The 18,743-nt window shown below is 60.0% G+C and overlaps 1 protein-coding gene across 1 annotated transcript in view; it reads right to left on the bottom strand.

The window, feature by feature from the left end:
• The window catches only part of NHERF2 (NHERF family PDZ scaffold protein 2), a 40,074-nt gene that overhangs the window by 7,027 nt on the left and 14,304 nt on the right, over nucleotides 1-18,743 (bottom strand). The window contains exons 3-4 of the mRNA XM_075165534.1: nucleotides 5,218-5,394; nucleotides 2,220-2,373 (exon numbers count right to left, since the gene is read on the bottom strand). Coding sequence (XP_075021635.1) covers nucleotides 2,220-2,373; nucleotides 5,218-5,394 — 331 coding nt within the window. The remainder of the gene's footprint in view (nucleotides 1-2,219; nucleotides 2,374-5,217; nucleotides 5,395-18,743) is intronic.

Raw genomic sequence — 18,743 nt, 5'->3', positions numbered from 1 at the left:
TGTTAAGTAATTTTTCTTCAGAACCTGTTTAATCAGAAATCTTAAAGACCAACCCAAAGTTCTTCACCAAAATCAGCATCTTGTTGGTGTCACAACAGCGTGCGGCCAACAACCCGCTCCCCAGGTACCCTGGCATTTTTTTTGCTCACTTCCAACGATTTGCACTAATAATGTTCCACTCAATGGCAAATTTTATGCAGATAAGCTGCCAGGCACCACGATCAAGTCATTGCTGAAAGCGTTACCATGTCTCATCTGTCGCAGGCTAACAGATGTATTAATCGTGACAGGATTAATAACTGAACTATGTCGAGCATGAATGCTTCTCGGGGCAAAGTCCTCACACTGTGCATTCTCCAGCAGAAGACAATGATGTGGGTGCACGTCGGTGGGTAACCCAAAATCCAACGAAGCCAGAGCAGCGCACGGTGCCAAATGCGGCTTGCAACTGCAGAAACCCAGGGCAGCGAATTGCACAGCTCCCTGCACCACGGACGGGCACGGCTGGGCCTTCCGAAGGACCGATTTGGGGGCTGCATCAGCGGGAGCTGCAGGGATTCCTACTGCAAATCAGGGCACCTTCGCGTTTCAAAAAAATAAACCCAGATCATAATTTTGAGTGTGCTGGTGCAAAAGCCTCAGTTATGGTCTTGGGATCCTTGAGTATTTTATCACACTGAATGTCGGACTCGTGTTTACCGTATGATAAGCTCTGAGCAATGGTCATCAGAAGAAAGTCAGCTCACAGCAGAAATGACGCTAAAGTCTCCGGTATCATAAGAAGCTAAAAGATAATGTTATTTAAATGAGAAGCAAGCTTGAAATCACAAGCAATATTAAAGTGGAATTGGACTTAAAAAAAAAGTAGTTTCAAAATTTGGCAGTCTGCAAATATTTTCATATTCCCTTTACCCTGAAAGGTGCATAGCTCTTTAAATACACTCATTGGCTACAATGCTGAGGTGCTTCGGATCAGCTGTAAGACTTTGAAATTATCAGTTTGAGGTCAAAGCAGTTTGATTAAAGACTGCGATTATTATTTCCTCTTATCCCACAAACAAGAATTTACCAGAGCACTTTGTCATCAGCACACGTACCGTCACCGGCCAGGCAGCCCCAATTCTTGATCTCTGATGAATGCGTCAAGACGGCAGCGAGCGCCGCAGAGCCAAGGCAGGGGCTCGAGCACCCGCCCGCACCCCCCGCGCGTCCCTGGCCCCGGCTACATCCCCACCCCGGGGAACAAGGGCTCCTTTATCGCTCGTGCCAGCAGACAGCTCTCGCCCCAGCTCCTCCTCGAACCGATGCGGAGCATCTGACACCGCTTTCGCCCCGTGCGCTTTTCTGCATTGTTTGACCCATTTTTTTTTTTTGGACAAATCTCCCCATTGAGCATCCAAGGGATCGGGAGCGCAGATCAGATAAGGAACAGCTGTACTGGGAAACAGAGCTCCCCATTCAGCCGGGGGGGCAGGACGTGCTGGGGAGCGCCCCGCTCCCTCCCCATCCCGGAGCTGCAGCACAACAGGTTGGAGAGTGGACAGGCAGCTTTCTCTGCCAGGTTTCAACAGCAAGGAAAACATTTCCTGCCACAGCCACCCCTGCGATCGCCGTGGCGTGAAACCCTTCCCCCTGCGCGCACACGGTGTTCGCGCCGCTGTTTCTCGATGCACCCTCAGGCTCCTTCGCAGGAGCAAAGGGCAACGAGGGATTTATTGCACCCTCCCTCCTGAGACCCCAGCTCAGCACCCCGGGCAGACCGCTCTGCTCCCCCGGACCCTGTGGGTCCACCCGCTCCGACGCCAGACACCCCATCCCCCAGGGTGCGGGTGCCGCAGCCGAAAAGGGAGGGGTGCAAGGAACGGCCGTCAGAGAGGCTTCCCAGCCCCAGCCAGACGGACCGGTCCCATCTGAGCATCCCTCCGCGAGCCCATCGCTCACCGAGCACCCAGCTCCCCCCGAATCCCACCACGCTTTGCCTCAGCCACTTTATGGCAGCAAGTTCCTAAGTTAATTATTCACCGGGTAAAAATAACAAATTGGTTTTTGGCTAGATTAGGAAGCATTCTCACATTTATAAATAGCTGGGTGGTGCTCAGGAAACTACCGAGGGATGAGACAGAAGGGAAACATGACTCTCCCTCGCTTCTGAAATCCCACCCATGTCACGGTGAGTCACGGGAACGGTGTAGGGTCGCCCAGGGAAAGCGAGGTCTCACCTTTGGTGTGCTCCTCCGTGGGGGTCACCCCCAGCTTCTTGAAGTAATCATCTGTTTCGGGGTCCACCACCAGGAGCCTGGCTTCGCTCTCCCTGGACTTAATGTGGGACACCACCTCCGAGTGCCGCAGGCCTTCCACGTTTATGCCGTTCACCTGCAAAGCGACGGCGTCAGAACCCAGAGATGCTGGTCCTGGCTACAGACCCCCAGAGCAGCCTCCTCATCCCCTACGGGATGGGATTTTCCTTTTTTAATTTCCGTTGGGATGATAGGAAGGCTACGGGCTTTTTCCTTCCCCCTCTCAAGCCAGCCACAGCCTCCTACCACCCCCCCAGCCTCTGCCAGAGCATCCTTCGTGTCACCGCACACCCCCGCCTCTGCCCGCATCCCGGACACGTCCATCGGGAGCCACAGCCCCCAGACTCCGCCATCACCTCACCCAGGTCCTGCCAAAACGCTCTGGCTGCCCTCTTTAGTGATTTCAAACCCAGCCTTCACCTTGGATGTGCCCCAGGTTTCTCAGGCTGCCCACGGGGTGCAACCATGGGCACGGGCAGCGGGCTGGGTGCTGCCGGCGTGTCCTGCTCCCCAGCCCTGCCCGGGCAGCTGCGGCATCACCACGCCATCATACAGCCCTCCATGACGGAAAACCGTGGATTTCCCATGTCCCCAGTGGGCGAGTCCCCGTGCCCGCAGCGCGGATTCATTTCTCCCTTCCCTGCGTGCGAGCTGGGACCCACCGGGGAACGTGATCCTCTGCTCCCGATTGTTCCCCGCAGCAGGGGACAATAGTGATTTTGAGGCATTGTTCGGGTGGGGAATGAATCACCCTTTGTCTGGCAGGGGAAGGTCTCTGCGCCGCCCGGCCCCTCGCCGCTGGACCCGCTTTTGTGCGATAAACTCTTTTTCAATGCTCCAGCCCGTCTCCGGCAAAGCTCAACCCACCCTTCACCGCCCGTCCTGCCTTTGGCATCCGAAGGCGCCTGCCCGCGGGACGGCAGCGCGATGTGCTAATTCCGCTTGGATGGAGACGGGGCGAGAGTGCTGGTGGTACAGAGATCACCGGGAATGGAGTAACCTCCTCTTAAAAATAGCTACTCCGATACTACAGCTTTCTGAAACAAATCAAAGACTTCAGAAACCTGTCCAGCACAGGAAGGCCTTCGTTAGCAGAGGGAGCTGAGCTCCCCAGCGTGGCACCGCCCCAGCAGCAGGCTGCAGCCCGTCCCGGGGAAGCAGGACAGCGGGTGAGGCTGGCCCCGGCCCAGCCACGGTCCCTCTTGCTGCAATGACACAAACCTGGGGCAGAAGCAGGTCCCGAGGGGCAGGACACGGCCGCAAGGGCTGGGATGGAAAGGGAACCCCCTCCCCAGGCTTTGCATCGCACTGGCTACTTCAGCTGCTGGCTTGTAACCCCTCTCTGTCCCCAGGTCACCCCAATTCACGCCTGGTGCTCTCCCCCCGCCCTGGCACCCCCAGCCCGCCCAGCGCAGCAGGGCTGGGGCACATCAAATATTTATTGAAGCCCCAAAGAGCGGGTACAGAGGGGATTGGGTTTCCGAGCTCGCCAGCTCACCCCTTGCCGCTTTGTGTGCGCCAGGCGCTCTGCCAAGCACCGATAAATAAATAACACAACCCCTCGCCCTGACACCGCGCTGCCGGGAGCTGCTGCCGCCGGCACCCCGCTCCCGGCCCCGGCCCCATGCTGCTCCCCGCATTAAACTTTCAGGTGCTGGGAAGAGGCAGCAGCTCCCGCCGGCTGGGCAATGATTATTCACGGGGCTAGAAAGCAGGCGAGTGCTTTGGTCTTAGTACTTCCCCGTCTTGCTCGGCTCTGCAGGATGCGAGCGTTTTCTTCCAGGAGTGCAAACCCCTTTCCCCCTCCGGAGCCGGCGGCGAGGGGCACGGCTTGGTCCCCGCAGGAGGGTTTTGGGGTTCACCCTCCTGGGGAGGAGCATCACTCCGAGCAGGGGACATCCAGGTGCTCCCGCGGTGCAGAAGTGAAAGGGGTGACGGCTGCCGTGCCACCGGGGTGCCGTGGGGCACCGGCTGCCGGATCAAGCCCTGCCTGTCCCTCTGTCCGTGCGCTGCTCAAGCCCTGCCCAAAGCGCAGGCAGCTCCGGGGAAATCTTGTTCTTCAGGAAAAACACAAGACACAAACACGCCGAAGGGAGGGCGATTCCCAGACACATCAAAACTTGCCTTGTCCGGCACTCGGTGACCAGGAAACTGCTTCCAAGAGAATTTTCCCCCCATTTTTCACAATTCCGTGTCTTAAAAACTCTGCAAAGCTTTTTCCCCTCTTTTTCCAAACACCTGCCTGGCAGCACATCAGCTCGGCCGGGTGGCACCGACCTGGCCCTGCACCCATGGCAGGACGCCAGACCCGGGTGGGACGTCACCCGCTCCCCTGCGCTGGCAGTGGGACAGGTCCCACGTGTCCCCGCACCCCTTTCGCTGCAGCGGGCAGAGCCAGCTCCAGCACCGAGCGGCATCAGGCAACGCCACCGAGCGCGGGGCTCGCTGTGCTGCGGGCGGGCGATGGGCACCCATCAAGCACCCCATCTGTCTGCAGGATCCCACCGCCACCCCCGAGCCACCCGGATGGGCGCAGGGGCAGCAGCTCGCCTGCCCCGACCCTCCTCTGTGCCAGCCAGAGCCAGCGGCAGATTTCAGCGCTCGCAAGTGCCTGCTTTTAATGAGCACCCGAAGGACCACAAAGCCACCGCCTCAGCACCCGCGTCGGTCTTACGGCTCCGTATTACGGAGGAATACGGGGGGATCTGATGGAAAAGGTCACGGGACGGGGGTTTGTCTCAGCTTCAGGCTTCCCGAGGGTCCCAACACTTCTGCTGTCCCTCTCCCCACCTGCAAGAGGGGGACAGGACCCGGCTGCTCCTGCCAGGCTGGGCAGGATTGAACATCCCTGCGCGGCATGTGCCGAGGAAACCCCAAAAGGCTTCCCAGGGAGGGAGGTGCCGGACCCCCGCGCCGTTACCTCCACCAGCCGGTCCTGGGGCCGCAGCCCCGCTCTGGAGGCCGGCGAGTCGGGGTCGACCGAGCGGATGAACTGCCCCGGCCGGGACTTCTCGCTGTGCAGGTTGAAGCCGTAGCCGTTGGGGCCTTTCTTCAGATGGCAGAGACGTGGGCACAGCTCCTTCTGTCCGTTTAAATCCTGATTAACAGAGGAGGGGTTGGGGGAGACAAAACACGGCGGTTAATTTATAGGTTTGGTTTTGCTCTAAAGCAGATGCAATCGTAAATAAAGCTACCAAGGAAGCACCATATCTGCACCCCGTCCTCCCTGAACGGGGACAGGTTAACAAATGAATTTCCTCTCATTGAGTCTATTTTAGAATATCAATTGTCTGAAATCATTCCAGAAAAATCAAAACAAAACAAAAAATGCATTTCCTTCACCAGAAGCAGCCCAGATAGTCCACCCGTACGCCGAGACCCCCCCGGCAGCAGCCGAGCCCCACGGCCGCAGCCCCGGGCAGGGAGGAACCAAACCTGAGAGCCCAGGCGAAGCACACAGGCTCACCAAGACACTGGATTAACCTTAGTTATTTATTTAAGGCAGTGCCGTGCCCTCGGTCCCAGTGACACCGGCATCACCCGCGGGTACGATCGCCCCCAGCATGGGGCCTCTGGGGGCCGGGGTGATGAACCCCACGCCTGATGGCTCCCCGCAGCACGGAAAGGCCGAGCTTGCTGTGGGATGAATGGTACAGGAGCACGTGAGGAGTTTAGCGCCTTCCCCCCATCCCATGGAAAATGCTTTCGGGCTCCTCAGGGCAGCAACAAATACCGGCTTTCCCCCAGGTCTGCAGGACCCATTGCGCTCCCTCGGATGCTGCTCTCCCCACGGCCCCTTCCAGCCCACGGGCGCTGGGCAGCGCCGGCCCACGGCACAGCACCGCGTACCCGGCAAGAGCCGCCTTGGAGATACGGGTTTTCATTTTCATCTGTGGTTTAAGGAAAACACCCCTGTGGCTGAGTTTTAATCTTTCATTAACGGGAATGCTGCTCCCCTCCTGCTAACAGACCTCATTTTTTTTCAGATCACATTTATGGCAAAATCTCTTACCGCCTTTCCTTTCAAATTAAAAACCCACGCAGCAATTTCCTCCACGTTCCCGTCTTTGCCAAAAGGCACCGTGAAACACCAAACCTGCACCCCCTCCCCTCCCAGCGCATGCCCAGGGATGTCCCCCCTCCTCGGGCAGCCCCGGGGCTCCTACGCGCGGTGCTGGCTTCGCGCTGGAACCGCCCGTGCCAGCAGCTCCTTGCACTCGCAGCACCTTGGGGTTATTTCTGCAAAAGGCCCTCAGTGGTGCTCAAAAGCTGCTTCCTCTCCTGGAAGGGCTGCGGGAGGCGAGGGCACCCATGGCTGATGCCCAGGAGACCTGGCCCGGCCGCCGCTCACGTGGGGGACCCCAAGGATGTTGCCAAGGGGCTCCAGCTGCACATGGACCCTGCGTGGCAAGAGCCAAACAAGCCAAAGGACGTTTCCCTCTGCCACCGTGGAGCCGGACTACCCGCAGGGTGCTCACGTGCCCCAGCGGCGATGGGGAATAGCTCCGTTTGCAATGATACAGGGTGATTTTTGGCCACTGCGAGTCACGGTGAGGCAAATACAGAGCGCAGCGAAGAGCTGAATGAATTCACCAGCCCTTGCTGATCTCCTGGCCCCCCATGGGGACAGCGGTGGCCTGCCAACGGCACCCCCGGGGTCAGCACCTAATTCCCGCAGGAGGAGCACAGTGCGTAAGCAAGCCGATTACCGGGCGGCCGGGCACTGCCGGCGAGCTGCCAGCTCCTGCCGCCGGGGCCACCACGGCTAAGTCACTTCGGGGGCTGATCCCATCTCCTTCATCCCCGCAAAGAAGGGATTTTCTGGAGGAGCATCAGGCAGGGACGTGCAGAGCAGTCACCCCCAGGGACCCGCCGCGCTGGGGAACGGCTCTGCCGCCTTTCCCCTTCGGCACAGCCACGGAGCCACCGGCTGCCAACGGGATGGAGAGAGCAGCCCCGCAGCACCCCCTGCCCCCCGGGCACCGCTCAGTACCTACGGGCACCGCATTAATGCAAACGGCGAAGCACGACTGGCATTCCTCAGTGCATGTCCCTGTCCCCAGCTGGCTCCCCACTTTGCAGAGCTCCGGGCCAGAGGATCCCCAGGCGCAGGGCATCGGCCGTCACCCGCACCGAGCACCGGCACCATCGGTCACACGAACACCCCGCCGGGGTGACACTGCTGCCGCTGGCTGGGGACAGAGGCCACAGATGATGAGAGATAAACCCAAATAATCCCAGCAAGAAATACCCGCTTCGTGCCACAGAGAGCACGCGTCCGTGAGCCGTGACCGTGGCCGCCCAGCAAGCCGGGGCTCCGGACACCCCCCAGCACCCACTGCCTGTCGCAGGCTTAAACGCAATGGGATGAGACCTGGGGACAGGGCAAGGGGGGGCAGAAACCCACCGCGACTGCTTCACTGCGGGGGGAAGCCCCCCCTCGCCCTGCCCGGTGCTCGCTCCGACCCCACGTGCACCCACCGGCTCGATGGGGTGTAAACAAATATCCCGGCACAGCTCTCCTCGAGCTGCTTATGAAATACTCGAGCTGGTGGGGTTCACGGTGGGTTGGAGGAGTCCAGCGGACGACTCTGGCGTGACTGCAGCCTCCATCCCCGCACAGCCCTTTGGTGGGAATACACGAATACAAAAAAGCCACTTTTCCCCCCCATCGCTTCAGGCTGCATCTTCCCAGGGCAGCCGACCACACCAAACCACGTCCTCCGTTCCCTCTGCAACTTGCTTCCCCACCTTGAGCTCCTCCAAACACAGCCCCGCAGGGCTGACACCCTGAACCCCCGTGGGTCCCCAGCCCCGCCAAACCCCAAAGCAGAGAGGCAAGAGCAAAGCCTTCTCCAGGACCAAGCACCGGCACTCGGCAACCCCTGGCCAAAGCAAGAGCTGGAGCTGCTCCCACTTGCACCCCTCATCTGCTCCCACTTGCACCCCTCATCTGCTCCCACTTGCACCCCTCATCTGCTCCCACTTGCATGGGGGCATGCCGGCTGTGTGCTCCGGCAGCGAGCAATGAGATGGGTCCCAGGGTCCTGGGGCAAAAAGCAGGGGGAATTTTGGCCGTGGCTGCAATGCCCAGGGGGAACAGAGGTGGATCGGGACTCAGGACCAGCTCGACCAGCTCAATCCCAGCATCCGAAAAGAAACAGGGACGCGAGATGACCGGCCCTCGCAGGATGCCAGGTCAGAGCTGCCCGCGATGCTGCTGCTGTGGCGCAGGAGGGACAGAGATTACAGAGATTAACTTGGCAATGCAGTTTTTTATAAAAAAAGCACGGAGGGAGCTGTAAGAAAAGCCGTACCGGCTGCTCACGTGCACACGCTGCAGCTGAGCTCGCAGCGCACACGGATGCTACCAGGACAAGTTTTGGAGGAAAAGAGACCCACAGGCACCTGCCCGGGGAGATGTTCTTGGCATCGACACCTCAATGCACAGGCTGGTTCTTAAAAGGGAAAAAAATCGTCAGTGCAACATCCGCTGATGGACAAAACCCAGCTCCTGCCAAAACAGGGCAGGGCTCCCAAAACGCTTCGGCTCCCTGCTCAGCAGAAGCCAGGAGCAGCCCCCCCGCCTGCCACGACCCTGCGCTCGCATCCTCTCCCTCGCAGGTTTAGCAGGCCTGTATTCTTCCCATGGCCCCGGAGCAGTTAGTTCACCCTGTCTGCAAACATTTCCAGCTTGCCTTGGAGTTCTTCAAAAACTGAAGAAAACAGGAAATGATTCAACCGGGCGAAGAGGGTCGGGTCCGCGCGACCTTGAAGGACGCACGGGGCTCTGCGCAGCGAGGAAAAGGGGGCATGTCTCGCAAGCAGAGGGGAATGCATCTGGGATCACCTATTCGGGTTTAAAAAGAACCTTTTTTAAACCATTTTCCTCTTGCTCCATTTTTACAGGGTCAGAGCTCCGGCAGCAGTGCGAAAGCACCGAGAAAATCACCCGAAAATGCCGCGCTGTAGCCACCGTCCCAGCACGGGGATCCCCGGGGCTCGGCAGGCGGCTGCAGGGGGACACACCAGCCCGGTCCCTCTGCCTTCTGGGGATCCCCCGGGATTGCCAGTGAAATCAAACTACTCAATAAATAAACTGTGCAGGGGAAAGCTTCGTCTGCAGGATCCCTTTGGCTGTGAGGGTGGTAACCCGTGCTGTGTTCTACGCGGGCTTGCTCTGCTTTCACCACAAAATCTTGAATTCAAGGTCCTTAACTGAAATGAATTCAAGATCTTTGTTTAAAAAAAATAAATAAATTAAAAAAAATCCCAATTCAGCATCTGTTCGGAGCAGAAATCCTCCAGCAAAACTCCTTATCCTCCTGCAGAGATGATCCGGGGCTTTCGCTGGGCTCTTAAACCTCCTGACTAACGCAATCCTCGGCCACTGGAAAAAACAGGTCTTAGACCACAACTCTGCAAAGCCCCTCTCTGGGATTAAGCAAACACTGACGCTCCCCTCGCTTCACCCAGACCCGAGTACATGCCCAAACACTTTGCGCTTACGTGCTCTGTTGACACGGAGCTGCTGCGTCTCTTGCCAGCTCTGCTATTTATTTTCTTTTTGACCAGTGCCAACCTTTCCCTGGTTGTGTTCTGGGAAGATATTTCCTAAGCTCCCGGGGGGATTTTGCCTTTGTGAAACCCAAGCCCTGCGACGAAGCGTTCCCTGTAACGGTGGCATGTTATCTGGGCTCCCCAGAAACCCGCCACCACTCACCCTGCAGAAACGCTTTGGTATTGCTCCGGAGAGGCTTTGCCACCCTTTCGCATGCCAAGAACACAAAAGCCAGTTTAGGTAAGTTAGATTCACACATAATCTAGAAAGCAACAAAAATTAACTGTATCTTTTGTCTATTTGCATAAAGAAAAGCAAAAAGAAAGCATTTTTTTTTCCCTAGGTATCCAGATACTACCAGTGGCCACTAATTTCGTAAGTTGGCTTAAGCAGCAAAGGCATGTCATACTCCACCTCCAACCATCACTCTCCATACACATCCACAGGTATATATCTGCGTGTGCAGATAAATAAGCTGCATTGCCACACCACTTCTGGCGCTGCCGCTTGAGGCAAATCATCATCATTTTAGAAGGAAAAAGGTTTCGGAAACGCTGTTCAAGCTGGTCCATTTAAAAATGCACAAACAAGACATTAAATAACAATGAAACACTTCCAATAAAAAAAAAAAAAACAACAACTGGTCGGGTGTTGCCAGCTCTCACAATCTCATTGCAACTCTTGCATAATCTGATTTTTTTCCCTTAGAGTTTCCAGTGCTGCTGCTGGGAGCTGGGGACCCCCAGGGACACCCCCAGGCTCACCGGGGTCCCCTGGGGACACCCCCCGGCTCACCGGGATGCCACAGCACAGGCTTCGAGCCACCCCCCTGCAGGTCCCTGCGGAGACCAGGCCATTCCCACTTCGTACACCTGGGTGTTCCAGGCACGCTCACCATGGAGCCGGTATCATAAATGTCACTGGCTCTGATTAACGAGGGGTTTCCACGCAATTAATTAGTAGGTGCCAGCCTCTATGCAAGCAGAATCCACTCACAGAAGCACCAAACCGCCGGCACTTTGGTCTTTTCTGTTTCCTGAAACAAACTCACCTCCCGGCTTTCCAGGGCCAGCAGCGCAGCCCCCCTGCCCACCCAAAGCCCACCTGCCCCTAGAAGAGTCGCTCCCCGGCTCCAGCGCCAGCCCCAGCTCAACGCCGCGAGGCCGCCGGCGTCCGAGAGCCGCTCGCCGTCACCGCTGAGCCAGCCCCCAGCTCCGGGACGGGCCCACCGCCGCCGCCCTCCCGAAGGGCACTACCTCACAAAAGTAACCTGGGCCTTCAATCCGCCACCCGCCGCCTGAGTGCCAGCGGCAACGGGGACGAAAAGGGCTTTTCAAAGACCTCCGTCACACAGGCACATGCTTTTGAGCAGGAACACGGATGCTGCAGGCTGCACGACGCAAACTTGCCGGCAGCCCAGCCCTGGACAGCCCAAAAAGCCGCGGGAACGGCCGCGGGTCTCTCCGTACCCGGGGTGCTCAAAGTCGGCGGTGGCCAGGTCCCAGGACCGTCCCCAGCCCCTCCACCCCGCAGCTCCCCGCGCTGCGCAGGCGAACGCACGCCCCGCGATGGGCTAAAACGCCTTGAGAAGTCACGCTTTGGGGGTTTAGTCCAGCAATAAAACACCGGTGCCAGCATGGACACCCGGCTCTCCTGGGTCATCCGGGAGAGAAGGAGAAGGAGGCGGCAGCGGCGGGCTGAGCACACACACGCAGACACGGAGCTAGTCTAGCAGCCGAGGCCGGGTCGGTACCATCTGCCGCTGGAGCCCGGCGGGTCCCGGCACACCGCGGGGCAGAGCGGCTCCTGCAGATCAGCGCGCCGAAGCCACGATGCTGCTGTGCACCTCAGCAAGGGTGTTCGCCCCCCGAACCTCCTCCACGGCTGAAGGGATGCTCTCGGCACAGCCGGGAAGCGCGCGGTGTCCCACGGCAGCACCGTGAGGGGAGCGGGAGCTCAAGCCCCGCTCGTCCCCCCCGGCACGGGGATTTGCTCAAACCGAGCTGAGCTCATCTGCCGCAGGCGTGACGGCCGCCTCGGCCCCGTCACAGCGCGTAATCACCGGAGATCAGGGCTCGCCACCTAATCGGCTCAATCCTGCCCGGGACGACCTCACCCACAGCTCTCCGCACCCTCCGGCGCTTTCAGGGCTGCTCCCGGCACCAGCTCCATCCCTCCGTGGCCCAGCCCGGGGGGCTTTGCCGTTTCCTGGGGGCAGCCAAATAGGCTCTCATCGCCGCTGTTGGGAATCGCACCGCCTGGACGCGCCCCCGGCTCCGGATCACCCTGCGACATGTCAAGCCTTTCCGCCTCTGCTCGGCCGAGCTGGAGAAAACACAGGCAGGAGCGTTCCTGCCTAATTTACATTGTTAACATACTTTCTTTTAAGTCAGCTCCTGTGGCGTTTCCTCTCCTTTCACATGTGGTTTCGGTCAGAAAATGGCTCCTTTGCTTGCCTGCTCCCAAAAAGAAAACCTCCGCTGGCGGAGCCCGCTGGGGCTGGGGGACAGCGGGCTCCCATCCTGCCCCGTGGCCCCGAGATGCCCCGGGGGCACACGGGACACTGCTCAGGGCCCCGGTGTCCATCCCCGCTGTCTCGCCTCCAGCCAGGACCTCTCCATCCCTCCACTTTGGCTTCTCTGCTGCAGGCAGCGAGCGCCAAGGGACGCACGGCCGGGACGCACGGCCACCTTCAGGGCTTGCAGAGGAGAAGGGCAGCTCTGGCAGCGCGGAATCCCGACGGAAACCCCAACACCGGCAGGCAGAGCAGCCAGGGGCGATGCCGGGAAGGAGCCGAGCGGGGGGAGAAACCTGCGCAGGAAGGGGCCTGGGACACAGCACCGCCAGAACAAGGGGCCCATTTACACCCGCCCTGACACAGGCACCCTCCCTTGGCAGTAATAGTTATACTGGGAGCCGAGCTGAGCCGCGGGCAAGCTTTAATTACCACTATTATTACTACAGTTTTGTTGGAAGCTCAAAGGCTGCTGCCTTCGCTCAGATTTAGGGATGCACTTAACTTTAAGCAGATGCTTACAGCCCTGATCTGGAAGGGGAGGGGGGTCCTCGCGCCCCTGCCGTGAAAACCCACTGTCTTTCATGCCACAAAGGTGAGGAAGGCTGGGAGAAGCGGGAGCCCTCGCACCGGCAGTGCCCGCAGCCCTGCTTGCCATGAGAACCCGGGAGGCTTTGGGCTCGTGCCACGGCCAGGAGCGGGATTACTGCCTCCATTCACTGCCGTGCCAGGGATCCGCCGCCTGCCACAGCGGGGCTGGTTTTCATTCCCCTTCCCCCAGGAATGACTCAAATTTTCCCATTAAAGCAGCACCAGAAAGGGGGCTATTGTAGCCCTGCAGCCCCCAGGGCCAGGGGGACCTCGGTGACACTTTGGGGGGGGGGGGGGGGACAGGGCTGACTGCTGATGGCAAATGTCAAAGGAGCCTCGAAACCCAGCCAGAAAGCGGGACCACCGGCTGGCAGCGCTGCGGGAGGGGGAGGCAGAGCACCCCCAGGTCTGCACCGCAGGGCGAGAACACGGCAGCTCTCCCACTGTCCCCACCGCCCATCGCTGGGAAAAGTGGAGCGAGGACACTCCCGGGGCTTCCCAACCCCCGGCTGGTCCTCAGCTCCACGCCGGGATGCTGCGGCCCCCCGCACGCTGCTGGGAAGGGCCCGGGGGCTCCCTCCCTCCCCGGCCGCACACGTTTCACCCAGCTCCGTCCCCCGGCTCGGAGTCAGCCAGCGCCGAATCGGCTCAAACTCCAGATGTTGGTGAAATGCTATAAATAAAGGAGGGGGAAGGGGAGAGGCGGCTGGTGGGACGCCAGGCCCACCGATACACAAGCAGATGTTCCCCCTCCTCGCAGGGCCGGGCTGCGCCCGTCCGCAGCTGGGGTTCCACCAGCAAGGTGGGGGTTCCAGCACCCAGAGGTGCCCGGGTTGGCGAGACCCCCCAGCGCCTGCAGAAGGGGGGTAATTTGGAGGTTTTCCACCAGCCAAGCCAGGAATAAATTCTTGGGCAGGACCAACTCAGTAAACAACCTGCTTCCATTTTTATACAGCCACAACTCTAACTCCCGCCCGCCCGGTGAGCCGAGGAGGTGTTTCGGCTCAGACGGCAGCCGTCAAAAGAGAAAAACCTTGCCTCGTTCTTCCAAAACAGACCTGACAGAACTCACTCTTAAAGCTCCTTGCTTCACAGCATCTCCCGGGCAGCAGCGGCTGCCGCCCCCGCATCCCAACAGCCGGGAGAAAGTTTCGGGTGCTTCCCGGGGACGAGCAGGGACTGCGGCAGCACCCACGGCAATCCCTGCCCCGAGAGGAAAGGAGGGGCTCAAACACAGCTGAGCTGCTGTGAAATGCCTTTTGGCAGGGCCTGTGATCGCCCCGAAACAAGCAGTTATCTTAAATATCACCGGGAGGAGAGGAGGGGTGCCGCAGGTTCCTGACGGCACCGGCACAAAGCGTGCCGCGGTGCCACCGCCCCTCACCTCGGTGTCAAAGCTTCGAGTCACCACCACGCCAAACTGCCAAGCCCCTCGCCTGCCCGCGCGGGCTGCCAGCCCCGAACACCAGGTCTAGGCTTTTGTAGCTTATTTAAATTGCTTCCATTATTCAAATTGCTCCAATTATTTAAATTGCTCCAGCTGGGTTTGAGTGATAGAAGCATTAAGAAAAATTATTTATTTGTTTTTAGAGGGCAAAAGACACCGAGATTTGCGCTGTTTTCCTCAACCGCTGCAGCACTGCTGCCCAGCATCCTCAGGCAGCCCGGGGGCTCACCCAGCGCTGTGTCTCAGCCCGGGGGGCTGCTGGGGGAGCGGGGGCTGCACCGGCACGCATGCCCAGCGCCCTTTGGACGCATCCCGCTGCTTTCTCTGCCAACGTGCAGCACAAAGGAGCGAGCAAGGATGGCAGGCGAGCCAGGAGACAGCCGAGCGATCCCAATTAGCAGTGGAAAGCGTCCAGCCACGGGTACGCAGCAGGACCCACAGCCAAGCCGCAGCTGATACGGTAATTTGGATATTTTCAGTGGGTGAGTCTCCAGCCCTGCCGGGTCTGCTGCAGCGGATGGGAGCACTGAGTCGGGGCCAGCTGTGCTGGCCGGGGGGATGCCGGGTCCCTGCTCACCGTCACAGCCCGAGGGTGGCCCCTGCGAGGAGGCGGATCAGCCGTGCAATGGAAACCCCGTGCACACAGGACGGCTCCTTCCAGCAGCGAAGGGGAAGGATAACGCCCGCAGACGGCCACGGCAGGTACCGAGCCCCAGCAAGGACCCGCTGTTCCCAGGGACTCTCTGAGCCCTGCAGCCATTTCAGACGCAGCGGAGGGGACGGTGTGGCTTGTCACCAGTGACCCTCAGCCCCCAGCAGCCCTTTCCAGGGCAATGCAAAACCAATCAAAAAAAATGAATGAGGTCCTTCACTGTCCCCTGGCACTGCGGGAGCGGCATGAAGAAGAGGCAGGCACCCTCCCTGAGCCGTGCACCAAAGTGTCCGGGTCTCCCCCAAGCCCGTGCAGCCCAACCTGGTCCCTTCCAGGCGCTATGGGATGCAAACCCCGTGGGAGAGCGGGTGGCCGTGCCAGCACCCTGCCGCAGAGCCGGACCTGGGCCACGGCCCCAGACACGACAAAAGGTTATTATCCCGAGAAACTGTCGGGCAGGAGAAAACAAGAGCAGGAAGGATGTGAAGGGTGGGGAGGACGCCTGATCTCCAGCCCGCGGTGACAGTGCCTGCCAGGCTGGGCTGCCCCATGGGACGGCACAGCTCCTGCCCCCCGGGGCACCCCGCACCGGAGCAGGGTGATGGGAAAAGCATTCCACTCACAGCCTCCCACCAGGGTTTCACCTTTAAGCAATTTGCTGCCAAAGAAATAAGAGCCCAACCTCATCAGCTGCTGATGCCCTCAGGCAAGGGGCTAAGCCTGGATTTGCCCCTCTCCGAAATCCCTGGCACGGTGCCGCAGCTCTGGCCATGGCATTACGGAAATCCCTGAGCACAAAGGGGCCTCTCAGGAGAGGGGCTGCAGCCGGGGCCGTCTCCTGGTGAGGACCACACGTCCCCCGTGGGGACAACCCCGGGCAAGGGTCCCTGACAGGCACATCCCCCAGCGAGGGCGGCTGGCTGGTGCGGGGACTCCAGCCCGGTCCGGCTCCGTGGGGTCCGTCTGATCCCCCCCAGCAGCAATGCCTCCGGCCGAGCTGTCCCTGCCATTCCTCTGCAATCCCACAGCTGGGAAATTTCTCAGCCACAAGAAGCAGCTTTTTTCCCCCCATTTGCTGGCGTTTGAGCAGACTCAGACAGCGAAGGCACCCACGCTCTCCCCGGGGCAGGGCTGGAGCCAGGAACAGCAGCACAGGCTTGGCTGGGAGCAGGGAGCAGCTGGCCCGGCCCAGGGAGAGACTGGGAGGGAGGGAGGACGGAGGAGACCGAAACCGCCACGTGCATGTGTTTTCTTTGAGAGACAACTTTTCCAGCACAATCTGCCAAGGGAACAGCCGGGATACCGGCGAGCTCCCCTGCTCCGGAGGGATGGGCTCTGGGACAACACGGGGCAGCACCGCGGGTCCTGGCAGGCTGGGATTTGTCCAAGAGGAAAAACACAGGATCTGCGTTCTGGATGCAAAGGGATCTCATCAGATCTAGAGGGATCTGTTTCCCAGTGGGTAGGAGGGAAAGGAGGCAAGGAGCATCGGTCGCTCTGTGCAGGGCTCAAACCACGGCTCGAGCCGCTGGAACAGGGGCAGAAGTCCTTCCCACGCTCGCCATGGAGCCCCCGGGGCAAGGGGAGGGATTGCTGCGGGCGATGGGAAGGCAGTGGGAGATGCTGGGAACGAGCTTCCCCGATCGCATGGCGCTCCCTCCCTCCTCAGGGGCTGTGCCGCAGCTGGGGGCTCATAGCCCCCCAGGAGAGACGTGCCCCGCTCCGCGGCACCCCAAATCAGAGGCACAACTGCCACCCACGTCTCAATGTCCTCAGCACTGCTCCAAGGACAGGCGATGGACCCCAAACGCAGCCTCCTGCCCAGGGCAGGGCCCCACACCCCGCACGCGAGCTCACTGGGGCAGCCGGAGGCTCTGGCCAGAGCCATAAAACCACTGACCACCCCGTATCAGCCCTTTGGACTCCTCAGCTTCTCGCTGAGGCCAAGCTTTGAGCAATCACCAAATTGTTCGTTAATGCTGGCCCCATTCGTTGCCTTTAATAATCCCAGGTCATTAGTAGGAATCCATCGTACCAGCGTTGCACTCCCGCGGCAGCGGGGAGCACCGGTTGCAGCCACAAGCATCCCAGTGTGGCTGCACCACGGTGACCAGCTCAGCACCACCGACACTGGGGGAAATCCCCCTCAAGAAGGTGGGGGCTCTCCTGCCACATGCCAGGGAGCACCGGGGGCTCGTGCGATGCACCGGGCGCCGTGGAAAGCACTGCTCCCTCCCCAGAGCCTGTGGTGGGCACCGGGGGACGACTGCCACCATCTCCTCGTTACAGGTGGGGATCTCTCAGCCGCGCACCCAGGGAAGAAAAGATGTTTTCTGAAGGGTATAGGTTGCTCAAGCTCTTAACTCCTGGTTTTCACCCTGCGGGCTGCACGGCTGCGCTGCGGTACCTGTGCAGGACCCAGGGGACACTGTGACACAGTGTGGCTGCTGTGGGACCACGCGCCGCACCCCAAATCCCCGCTGCTGCAGTGCCACGGGGGCCAGCACCAACCTGCTCAAACCCACTGAGAGCTGCCCTGAAAGCTGATTTTTGGGGACGGGGTGCAGCCCCCAGCAGGCCAATAAACAACCCGCAGCCCGGCAGAAAGCCGGCTGTTAGCTGAGACGTCTAACACGGGACGGGGAAGCCGGTGTTCTGCACCACGGGCCAGCAAGGACACAGCTCCTGGTCCTCCCCCCAAGCCCCCGCAGCCTCCCCCGGCCCCGGAGGAAGAGGTCACGGGGGCTATATTTAGACTTGCAGAGCCCAATAAAGCACATGCAGAGTGGGAGAGAGACCGCGCAAGCCATCATACCGGCCCTTCGGGGCTGACCTTCCCCCCGGCTCCACCACCAAGCCCACCCCGTGCCCAGGTTGGGGCGGTGGGTGGGATGGACGCAGGGCAGGATGAGCTGGGTGCAGCCCCGCAGGTGCTTCAGCTCCGCAGAACGCGCTGCACGCTCACCGCACGCTTGCTGCGCGCTCGCCGCACACCTTCCAGCTCCCACCGCAGCCTTTCCCTGCCCCGGCTGTGCCCAGCACGGGGACACATCTGCACCCCCCCAGCCCGGCCCCTGCCCGGGGAAGCGGGGAGAACAGGCGCTGCTCTGTGAGCGCCGGGGAGCGCTGGGACCAGGGAAGTTCAATAGTTTACTACCAATATTTGTCTTGGCCCGGCAGCACGGCTTGCTGGAGGAAACGGGGCAGGGGGAGGGCTCCAAACATCCTCTGCATTCCTTATAATGAAAGTAAAGGCAGCACTGTGGCACCCGCGCTTGGGGTTAACCAAATGTAAGGCCTTTTGTATTTAAAAATCCCGCAATAAAATATCCAGGGGTGCGATTTTCCAAAAAGCAGGAGTGAGGGGCCTCACTCCCAGCCCTCAGCTTGACACGCGAGCTACCCTCTCCTGCCAAAAACCCACAACTCAAAGCTTTTGCACAAAATCTGCCCATGGAGCTGATCCGCATACAGCACCCAAAGTCCGTGGCTCTGCCTGGGGCTCTCAACCTCCTCCTCACAACTCAACCCTCCTTCCACAGCGACCATTGCAAAATGCTGGTGCCAGCTCCATCCCACAACACTGCTGGAAAACACGGGATCAAATTGAGACTTGATGCAATCAGGGAACATCAGGACTCGCGCACTCAGCCCATACCGCTGCGATGCTCAGCTCAAAA

Source organism: Calonectris borealis, chromosome 16, assembly GCF_964195595.1.
Source record: "Calonectris borealis chromosome 16, bCalBor7.hap1.2, whole genome shotgun sequence".
Classification (NCBI taxonomy): Eukaryota; Metazoa; Chordata; class Aves; order Procellariiformes; family Procellariidae; genus Calonectris; species Calonectris borealis.
Note: the sequence above shows the minus strand (reverse complement) of the source record. Positions and strands in the feature narration are given on the sequence as shown.